Below are 11730 nucleotides of genomic sequence, written 5' to 3'. Positions count from 1 at the left end.
AACTCGCAGTTATAATTAAATGCACTGGGTGGCACTGTGACGCGTTTAACAAGTTGTTTGTATTTGATCATAATGTCGTCGTCTGCCTCGCGAAGTTTGGAAATACTATTCGAAAATGAGGTTATTAAATGAGCTTACGAAATGGAATTACTTTTGATCAAATTAATTAATTAATCTGGAGTTATAATATCATCACCACAATGAGAAATCACATGAAATCCAAACTGCAGTCGACTGAGGAAAGACAGCTGTCCATCACTGCATCACGACTGCAGGTAAGTGCAACTGTAGTGCGAGTGATCCGAGATGATAACTTTACTTATCTAATAGCAAAATGATTTTGAGACATATTCTTCATTTAAGTTTCGTTGAGGGAGAGGTTTAAGAACAGAAAACGCAAAGTGCTGTTAGAAACTTAGAACTAGAACACTGTTCTTTGTTTCTCTGAAACGTCTGTCAGCGCAGCGCGTTTTCTCACTCGAGCATAAATTGCTGGCGCCGCGGCGCCCCTGTGGATATTATTGTTTTTCTCAACATAAACGTGAAAAAATATAAACACTATAATCATATGCTGACTCGAGTGTAGGGTGTACGTTCTGTACGATAACTGGCGCAATCTGTTACTCTGCTTTATTAGCCGTTTTTTTTCGTTCGCGCTGCTTGAGCTTAAATCCTTTTGTTCTTTATATTTTTTTGTTTACACATAGGCCTACTGTTTAATGTTTTCAATTAAAAGAAAATATTAGAACATATATTGTAAGCTTGTTGTGTATATTGCCTAATCGTAAGCTTCAGAAATGGTGACAAAAACGTAAAAAAAAAATTACTTTAAAAATAACGTCTTTTTCGTTAAACGTCATTTAAATAAACGAATATTCGAATATTCGAATTTTATGAGCCCGAATATTCGAATGCAATATTTTTGAAAAATGCCCATCCCTACTTTTAACGTGCTTTTGCAGCGTTGAGCATTGTAGCCAATCACAGACATGTCTGTTGATCACATCGGCCAATCAGAGGCGTTTAAATGAGTCGCTGTGCTGAAGATGTGTTTTGCGCGAGCTCACCGAGTTCACGTTCGCAAACCTGTCATTATTATTGACAATAAACTTAAGATGCAAATAAGAGATTCACTTGATATTATTATTGATGCTGCTCTGATGCACTACATTACGCAACGCTCTGTTTGTTGTTAGGAAGACTAAAAGTTCAGCGGTCTAGCTCATCAATGTCAAAATGATTAAATAGCCTAAGTTAACGAATGCCTGGTAAAATATAAGTAGATTTTTTTTTATATATATTTGACTGTTTTACAATAGAAAAGTTCAACTACCGAGACAAGCAACGTATATTTTGGGCTTCGTGTGCACATCTAAACGATCAAATATGTCAAAATGGCTGTCTTGGAGATTCACTTAAACAGTAAATTCACTTAAAAATACAGTTCATGTCTTAAATGGGCGTTAATAGTTGGGAGAAAATATGATGCGTAATAATGATTAGATCTGCATTTGGTCTTAAAGGGGCAGCAGTCTAATAAACCTGCTGACGATTGCTCCATTAATGTGAACCAAACAACAAAAGGCAAAGAGAAAATCAGTCGCAGCTCTTGAATGAATACTTTTGGCTTTTATAACTTTAATCTATGATAAACTATGCAGTGTTATTTTAAATCTGACTTTATTAGATGTCTTTTTAGCCCATATTACTCCTGAACAGTAATGCCGACATTACTGAAATTAAAGCACTGGGTATATAATTTGTATATTTGTTTAATTGTATACTTTTTTTGTTTGACCATGTGTTTGTACTTTGTTTTTGGTGTCCTATGTCTTCTGAATATAAAACACAAAAGCCTGCACCCTTCTGCATAACATGCATGTTTTATTTGTTTTGTTAAAGCATTGCTTTTTCTTTTGCTATAGATATTTATTTTACATTTCAAAATATAAAGCAATATTAAATGTGTTCATAATAGTTTTTTCCCCCTTTTTTTTTTATATAACAAAAAGAACCGATAAGAATACCGTTAAAGTACCGGATCGATAAGGAGTATTGGTAAGAGTAGTAATACCGTTAAAACCTTGATCGATACCCATCCCTATTGGCAGCAACGAATTAAAAGTTATGGCCAATTTAACTGTGATTAAATTCAGTATATATACTTTTGCCATATGTTGCCACCCCTCAAAAATTCCTGCCCCCCTCTCGCCACCCCATAAATATTTTTCTAGATCCGCCCCTGCCTGAATCAGACATACAAAATATGCAGGGCTGCGATTCCCAAAAGCATTGTAACTCTAAGTTGATCATAGCTCCACTGGTGACAATGGTTCTCCCATCAACTTAGGCTAACAATGGTTTTGGGAAACACAGCCCAGAGCAGAGGGTCTCCAGGACTTGAGTTGAGAACCACTGCTCTAACGATTTTTACAAAAGCTATGTACCTTACCTGATCATTGCCACCTTCAAAAACAAAGAGGCCACGGCACACTTCTTTGTTCTTCTCCAGGATGTCCACTAGACGGTAAAGTTGGAGGCCCTCACGGAGCTGCTGAAGCATAAGAGTACTTCGAGCAGCGGCATGCATTGCAATTGCCCTTTATAGAACAGAACAAACATGGTTTTACAATCTAATAATTAAATTATTACTTGCATTGTTTGGAAAATAGATTTAAAGGGATAGTTCACCCAAAAACGAAAATGTGATGTTTATCTGCTTACCCACAGGGCATCAGATATAGGTGACTTTGTTTCCTCAGTAGTACACAAATGATGATTTTTAACAACCGATCCAGTCTGTCAGTCGTATAATGCACAGCAATGGGAACTTCATCTTTAAGAGTAAAAAAAAACATGCACAAACAAATCCAAATTAAACCATGCGGCTCGCGACGACACATTTATGTCCTAAGACACCTGAGAAACCGAACAGTATTAATATAATTTTTTTACCTCTAATACACCACTATGTCCAACTGCCTTGAGCATCCAGTGTGTCAGGTCTGAAAACGCGCTCTGATGACAGAAGTGATCTCTCACGCGTATACATCAATGAGTGCGAGAGATCACTTCCGGCACCAGAGCGTGTTAAGACCTCACAAAGACACAAACCAATCGTTTTGTGTCTTAGGTCATAAATGTGTCGTCACGAGCCGCAGGGTTTAATTTGGATTTGTCTGTGCATGTTTTTTTTTACTCTTATAGATGGAGTTCCCATTGCTATGCATTATACGACTGACAGACTGGATCGGTTGCTAAAAATCATCATTTGTGTACTACTGAGGAAACAAAGTCACCTATATCTGATGCCCTGTGGGTAAGCAGATAAACATCACATTTTCATTTTTGGGTGAACTATCCCTTTAAGAAATGCATAAAGTGATACCTCTTTATATTCTCCTTGTTTTGGTCATTTATAGGGCCAGTGTAGCCACAGCTCGAAATTTGCTCACAGTAATGCGACAGGTCTGAAGTCTCCTCGATCTAGAAAGAATTTGAGATTTTCTTGAAACATTCATAAAAGGTGCATGGCAATAGAAAACTACATAATTACAAATTGTTTTCAGATATACCATTTTAATCAGTGGTGAAAATTCCATGTCATTAACACTATCCATCATGATGTTTTCAAGGTTTCCACTTAATAGGTAATTGTAACACCATTCCTGTAGAAATCGTGGAGCTGGACCACCTTGTGCGAGACTTACGGCAAATATTTCCCCAGCAACTCTATATAACAAGGACAGAAAAAATCATGAAATACAACTTAAACAGTCAACAAGTACATTTAAAACTAATGTTCATAAGGCATTTGCTCTTAATTTGATTATTTGCCAAAAAAAAAAAAAAAATTAATTGAACTTCTATAATAATGTTCAAATAATAACTTTGTTTTCAACAGAAAAAGTTTTTACAGAATTTTCTGTTTTTATAGACTCCTTATGTAAGTCTAATCTAAACAATGTTCAATGAACTTTCTTTAATGACTTAAATTCTTTAATGACACTTACCGAAACAGGCCATTGTCAAGGTCATTTAATGAGTACTTGGGCATTTTTCCTTGACCATTTTCTCCTTCAAAGAGCCGGGTCTCTATGCCACTAATCATTTCTATAGTTTAAAAAAAAAGAAATAAATCAGCAACATTCCAATAAGGAGACAGCAAACAATCTGAGCAGGACAAATGAATTAACATTGCAAAGTTTTTGTGGTCAAGGGTATCAGATGCAAAAATTCTCACCTGTCAGGAATTCTTTACGGAGAGCGCCTGTGTCGACGCCAGCCTCTCCCATGAATGTCACCTTTAACCCTCTGGGGACCAAAAACGCGCCGGCGCGTTTTGCTCGTTTTTTTTTTTAGCAATGAAAAATAAACACAAAATGCTCTGTTAATTTTGATCTTTAATTTTCGTGTTATACATCAATCGATCCTGTTCAGTTTCTATTTTTTTTCTGTATACTCACAATAAAAATAAAGTGTTTTGCTTTTTGACAAATAAAGAAACTTTAACATGATGCGATTTCTGCCTTCTCTCTGTCAGTAAACTCCCATTTGAAACGCGTTCGAAAATGATCTATAACTCCGCGAAAATTCAGTCAAACAGGCAAACAGACCCACGGGCATAAAGCTTGAGATCGCATCTGTTAAATGAAGTCATTTATATAAAAAACAAATATTATCAGCTTCTGTAATCTGTATAAAAAGAGAGCGATTCCAGTCGAGCTCATTACGAGCTCATTACGAGCTCATTGACCTACTCACGGAGCGCGCTATTCACAAGATAATGTGCTAAGCCATCTATGCAAAACAGGTAAACGCCCCCAAGCAAATGCATTAAACGCTTCAAGTTTCATCATTTCGTCACCTGCGCGTTGGGAAGATGACACGGTACACCGGTGCGGAAGCCCTTCAGTTCGTCCTGGATACTAGCGACGAAGAGTCCAGATTTTCATCAGAAGAGGAGCGCGACTACTCTGATGACGACCGTTTGTATTTTGAAGAGCGACTTGATCCAGCCGTGGATAGAATTTCGGATGAGTAAGTATTTATTCTTACTTGCATTAATTGACAAGCTATTCAAAACATGAGCTTACATATTATACTGGGTGGACTTGCCATCCAGAGTACTGACATTTTATATCTACCTATTCAACACGATCTAATGAAAGTGCATATCTATACCATGAATTTAATATCTCGTACCATTTCAACGTTAAAAATGTTTTGTTTTGTTTTTTTGTGTACATATGCTACACCCCTTGGTTAGGAAATTTGTATTTGTATGTGTAGCCTAAATGATATGTTTAGATCATTATGTATGAAAGACAGAATTTAGAAATTATTTTAGAAAGTAGGTGTTTAGATTATATTTTGACTATATAAATGCTGCCTCATTATCATTAACGATGCATGCTCGCAAATATCAGTTGTAAATGTGTGTAAATGTGCTGAAATGTGTAAATATACCCAGTTAATGAAGTGCACAAATGTGTTAGGCTAATGTTTGCGGTGTGCCTCTCCGGTAATGGCCCATTGACACGCATATAGGCTTATTGCACGCGTCTAAAATTATTTACATCAGTAATTCATTATAGACTAATGCTACTATAGTTATATTTATGTAATAATATTCTTCAACTTTTTTAAAAGGAATGTAGCTTCATCACTACCTCCGCCTGCAACTCGGAGTGCGCTTAGCAACACAGTCAGAAATCAGAAAGAGTAAGTACATATTTACCCACTATTTTACAGGTGTTAGTTCAATTTTGTTTATACTTAGTGTTAATAATATGAACCTGTATGACTTTATTATTTATTTTTGGAGATTGGTTGATGTTACATATGTTTTGTAACTTTTTTTAAAAGGAATGTAGCTTGTTCACTCTCGCCTTCCACTGCAACGAGGACACGCAGCAACAAAAATCAAAAAGAGTAAGTACATATTTACCTACTATTTTACAGATGTTAGTTACATTTTGTTTATATACTTATACTGATGATACAAATGTAGCCTATATGTGCCTGTGTGGCTTTGCAACAAATGTGTTGTTAAGCATGCACAATATAACAATTATTGATTGGTAATGTTAATATAAAAGGTCACATATATGTAATATATGGTCACATTTGATTTGCTTAGAGCCCGCATCAACGGGGCATAAGCATTTACTGTGAGATACCTGCCTTTACTTTTGTTTTTACAAAATTACAATAAAACAGATTGAAAAACAAAACATTTGAATCTCCTCATTCTTTGTTCAGGCTGCCTCACTGATGGCCCATTAACACTTGGGGGAGCGTCTATGTCACACCTCTGGTCTGAATCTCATTAATATTGATGACCCATTACCACTCCCACGCATAAACCTCTTCTGACAAAAAAACTGTTTTACAATGTTTAAATCAATGTAGTGTTTCATGTGAACAATCAGGCAGGATGATTTTCATATAATTTTGAAGCTAGAACTCAAAGGGACAACATCAATTAGTCAAAAGTCTTGTGGACACATATTTATTATGTGTTTTGTGTTCTTAAATCAGCAACTTTCATTTTATTTTTTTCCAATAACCACGCATAAACATTATTCTCTTAAAAATACAAACATCTACATGCACGTTGCTCGCATATTATGGTAGCCCTGTTTGTGCTATATAGAGTGAATTTACACCTTTGCCATTAACATGTTTATAAATAACTGAAAAAAGCACAAATATCAAGGCATGTCAGAACATCTCAAGGACCCCAAAAACAGCTTGGTCCCCAGAGGGTTAAAGTGTGGATTGGGGAGCTAAGCTTTTGTCGCTTCCACAGTGACATGCCTCTTTCTAAGAGGTTCATTCTAGACACACAGATACTGAATTCGTTGGAGGTGTCAACTTGAGCAGCAAGCCATCGCTGTACATCCTCTTCACTGTCAAATTGTGATTAAAATGGAGTGTTTTAGACATCATTATGATATATCAGTTATGTTTTCCAAGTACATTATTAAGTAAGAATACTGTTGATACTTTTCTTAAGTAATATACCATGACATTTCTTCTTTTTGTGGCTCCATTATATCAGGGCTTAGAAGGCCAACTGGACTAAAGAGAAAATGCATGTACAAGTAAAAATTTAAACCATAATCGTTATTTAAACAAAAAATAATATTTGCTTTAGTGCATAAATAAGTAACTCATTTGCACAAAATGTCAGCTGCCATGTAAACATAACTTTGAAATGCAATGTTTAGAATCATGCCACATAATGCACCACAAAATTACATTGTTGATTATGTTCATAGTATTACCTATCTAAATCACCACAAAAACTTGCATGGAGCTCCAATTCCTTCACAGGAAAACTTTCCTTACAAACAGGACACTTTGCCTCTGGTGACTAAAAAGCAAGTAATAATGTAAAATACACATTAAAAGAAGTCAGAATAATGTCAGCCCAAGCAACAAGGTAATTACCTTTTCTTCAGTAACAGGAGGTAAATCAGGTGAATCAGGAGGTAGATTAGTCAGCTAGAAATAGACAAAACATTTTAACATACATTTAACATCACACATGAATCTTACAGAATACTCATGAGGTTTAAAACAATTTATCTTACCTCTGGTTCTGAGTCAGAAAGAGTCTCATATTCAGCAGTGTTGCATTCCTTTACGTGCAGAGCAAGAATCTGTAGTGGCATAGATTTGGAGCATTTCTTACATTCTGCTTTAGGCATTTGAGCGAACTCCTGGGCATCAGATGGTAGAGGTGACAGGTCAAACTCATCTTGTAATGGAACAATGTATAACATTGTTTTCCCCCCTCCAGTTGCACTTCTAATTGTGCTCCCACAGTAGCCTTCAGACTCTGGAGGAACTAGATTTAACCGTCTTCTACCCTGTCCACCTGAATAAATAAAAATTATGAAATTAAAATGCCATCCAATCCCATTAAAACTGTACATGATGTAATTGCAAGTGCAACTTTGTTAATATAGTGCCTTCTATAAGTGTTTACAAAAGTACTTTACAAAAAATAACAGATTAAAATAAAACAAACAAAAAACTAAAATGAAGTAAGATTGTCATACAATCTTAACTCTGCAAATGATCTTTTCATTATGTTGAAAACAGAAAAAAATACTGTCAGTGCCAATCTATTGAAATGTACAAAAACAAATGAAATGACATTCACAAAACTATCTGCACTGTGTGATAATGTAAAACTAGTTCCCGTTGTGTTAGTTTACAGATCATACCAGTTGCTTTGTAGAGAAGCCAGCCTCCAGATGCAGAGTTCATTTTTGGGTATGCATCACTGAACAAGCTAGAGACCTAAAATCCACATTTAACTCAAGATTAGAAAATAAATCTTACAAAGGTTTTTAGTTGTTGATAACTAAGGAAAGCATAGAATGGTGTGTAAATATACATCACCTCTGAATGTGTCAAGTCATCAGGCATAGTAAGATTCCGTTTTCCCAAGCCAGCTTGCAAAAGCTGCACCTCATCAGCTGGTGAAGGGGCCATGTCTGAATTTTTGTTTAAAAGAAACACTGAAAACACAAAGGGTTTCCATAGTTTGTTGAGCTTTGCTGGTCTACTACAGCTGGGTAGCCGTCTCTTTGAACCACGCTTAAAAAATCCAGGGAAAGACCTACAATAGTTTGAAAATAAAAATTAGTATTGCATTATTTTTATTACATGAATGTGTTTATTGGGAACACAATGAACCTCAACATGGCCCCTGACTACCACTGCTCTAATTATGAGTGCTAAAATGTATTGTAAATACATGTTAAATACAATGTTGCTGTTCGTCATTGTCATGACTGCAAAACTGAAACCTGGCCATCTCTTGGTCCACTGTTTGACTCTGCCCCGACTGCTGAACGGACTGCTGACCCTGCCTTGTGCTGGTTTTCCCGAGCGACTGGTTAAGAATTTCAAGGATGTTTTGTACAGCTGCAGATGCAGCATCTGCACCAAGATTTCTGCCTTTCTGTAGAATAAAGACCAGTTTGATATCTGCACTACATTGACACGACCTTGAATATAATAACTGTATAAAAGAGCAAACAATCGAACTACATAACATCATGACATGACATCATGACATAACATCAGTGCATTGCAAACTTGTGAATGACACTAATAACCCGCAACAAACTGTTGCACACTGTACATGAATAAAACTTTTATCGATGTTATTGGTTAGCGTTACTTCAGTAACACGTACTTCAAGCTGCCTTGAAGGACAAGCGGAGGAGGAAGATGATGTCGCTCCGTGTCTCTCCTGAGAGCTCATCTTTACAGACAGAGACGATCTAATGTCAAATATTATTTACATATTTAGTAATACATTACAAAGCACGACGTACAAATCACCGCGAGAGCTTTCCAATATGCGCGCCACTGAGTGACGTCTGTACTTCCAGGTCAGAGAACGCACCTGTCCATCAAAAGCTCACTATCCAATCAGAGTAGATCCCTGTTAAGCCCACCCCCACGAGAGGTTTGTGTCAAAACACCAAACGAAAAACTGCGAAGCGTAAGCGAAATCTGTGGCAATGCATTCAGAATCCACGATTAGCGAAAACGAATCTTTGAAAAACATTAACAAAGAATGAAGCATATTTGAAGAGCTGTTATATTTGTGCGACTGAGTTCATTTTTTTCATTTTCATTGTGTTTTTCTTCTTTTGTAGTGGCATATTTTTGATAGTTTCTGAAAAAGTTACGTTCAGTTTTATAAAGTTACATTCAGTTTTATAAAGTTACGTTCAGTTTTTTTGAAGCAAATATAATTCCATAATTTTCTTGATATTCTACCTCAGTTTGATAATTTCCTTAAAAAACCAACGAAACCAATTTAAGACTAAATTATCTTTGGCTAAGTTTGCGCACGCTCTGAGTTACCATCGCAACAACTCCGCCTTGAAGACGCGCACCTTTGTCCAACACACGCACACGATAGGGCAAAAACAAGTAAAGTACAATTTTGAATTTGCAATCCAGAAAGAACTGCTGTTTAATTTTGTCTAGAAATTGCTAAGCCTTTGGGGTCTCTTTTGAGGAAAACTGTTGAAATATCTACTTGATCCTTTGTCTTTGAATCTAGCTCCTGTTACCCACTTTGCCAAACTTACACTCACAAACACACACGCACTCTTTCTCAAACTTACACTCACACACCCACACGTGCTCCTAAACACACACGCACGCTCTCTCAAACTCACTCACACACACACACACACACACACACACACACACACACACACACACACGTGCTCCTAAACCCACACACGCTCTCACTCTTTTACGCACACACCAAATCCTCTAACTCTACAACTCTCTCTCTCTCTCTCTCTCTCTCTCTCTCTCACTCTCAAAATTCTCTCATACTCTTCTTTTATTTTAATTCTTATTGCGATCGTTTTACATTGTTTGTTTTGTTGTATATTTACTCCTGCGTGATTGAAATAGTACATGTAATCTTTAGTGTTTGATTAAATTCCTATAATCTTTTGAATTAAGTCTGTCTCAGTTTGTTCCATTACTGAAATCCCTGAAAGTGTGGTTAGGCTACAGCTCTACTTTGATTTTACTATTAAAATATCTAAATTGTCAAGAACACGAAGATATCGTTCCTGGTGTACAACAGGAGGGTTATTTGTCGGTGTTATAGACCGATAGGCTTCTGTTCATAAATTGTGCATACTATCTGCCGGACAGATAGTTTGCATAATAAATGAACACTAACTTATACCTAAATTTCCCCTAATTAAACATATAGTTCTACCTACTTATCCCCTATTTAGAATAATTTCATTTGTGTATCAGACATATGAATATTCATATCTTATGAATATGACTCTCATTTGAGCTAATAATTTCATAAAACAGAGTCATTGTCGCTACAGTAGTGTTTTTTTTTTATTATTGTAGGGCCAGAATTGTAGATTCTGCACTTGAAAGCCTCTTCCATCTTCACCACAGTCATATGTAAATATAACAAATAATAGTAATATTATAACAAAGAAAAGTAAAAAGTAATATTGTTGTTTATCGGCCTTGAAAAGCAAAAAAAAAAAAAAAAAAAAAGGAAATGAGAAAAGCAATAAAAAAGCATTTTTATCAAGCTCCTATGTTTAGGTTTAGTAATGTTACTTAAATGGCAATCAGTCATTGCCATTAAAGTGAAATTACTGAACCTAAATAGGAGCCTGATAAAAATGCTAATTTTAAAAGAAATGTCAGACTGACTTAAAGTTTTTTTTTGCATCTGAAGTCTTGAATTGTACTCAAATTATTATTATCATTATTATTATTGTAGTAAACCTGGTACCTTTTAGTAATTACTAGTTTAATAACGTAATGACAGTTTACCGCTAGATGTCACGGGTGGCACGGTTCACAAAACCCACAGTTCGGTTCGTATCACGGTTTTAGGGTCACGGTTTTCGGTTCTGTATGGTTCTTGTTATTTTTTCTTTTATCCTTTAACACTCTAGAAATTTACTTCAGCATATGATATATAGCTTAATTATCCACAATTTAGGATACAGTATTAAACAAAATGTTATATCATTTAATTATTCACAAACTGAATTTGACTTGACTTTAAGCACATTATTGGGACCATCTCTGAGGAAAGCTAGGCGATATTTTGATACAGCAAGAGAGAAGACATTGATGACATGTGTAACGACACTGACAGTCCATCCGGCCAGATGTTCTGAATTGGCG

General features: G+C 35.9%; 2 protein-coding genes across 2 annotated transcripts; both read right to left on the bottom strand.

Annotated features, from left to right (window-relative positions):
- Positions 1 to 2309: 2309 nt before the first annotated feature.
- Positions 2310 to 4304, bottom strand: LOC307166207 (G2/M phase-specific E3 ubiquitin-protein ligase-like; the record flags this gene model as incomplete). The annotated part of the gene is made up of 6 exons (XM_079884423.1): positions 4244 to 4304; positions 4014 to 4113; positions 3576 to 3732; positions 3388 to 3486; positions 2453 to 2593; positions 2310 to 2351 (listed from the first exon to the last, which is right to left on the bottom strand). Exons 1-6 carry the CDS (start codon positions 4293 to 4295, stop codon positions 2310 to 2312), a joined length of 591 nt encoding a protein of 196 aa, XP_079740549.1. The 5' UTR covers positions 4296 to 4304.
- Positions 4305 to 7288: 2984 nt separating this feature from the next.
- LOC307166206 (uncharacterized protein) lies at positions 7289 to 9366 on the bottom strand (the record flags this gene model as incomplete). The annotated part of the gene is made up of 7 exons (XM_079884422.1): positions 9221 to 9366; positions 8829 to 8983; positions 8419 to 8638; positions 8241 to 8316; positions 7602 to 7888; positions 7459 to 7512; positions 7289 to 7381 (listed from the first exon to the last, which is right to left on the bottom strand). The coding sequence occupies exons 1-7, from the start codon at positions 9287 to 9289 to the stop codon at positions 7289 to 7291; spliced, it is 954 nt and encodes a 317-aa protein (XP_079740548.1). The 5' UTR covers positions 9290 to 9366.
- Positions 9367 to 11730: the final 2364 nt, after the last annotated feature.

This window comes from Squalius cephalus (genome assembly GCF_949319135.1).
Source record: "Squalius cephalus genome assembly, chromosome: 10".
Taxonomy (NCBI): Eukaryota; Metazoa; Chordata; class Actinopteri; order Cypriniformes; family Leuciscidae; genus Squalius; species Squalius cephalus.
Note: the sequence above shows the minus strand (reverse complement) of the source record. Positions and strands in the feature narration are given on the sequence as shown.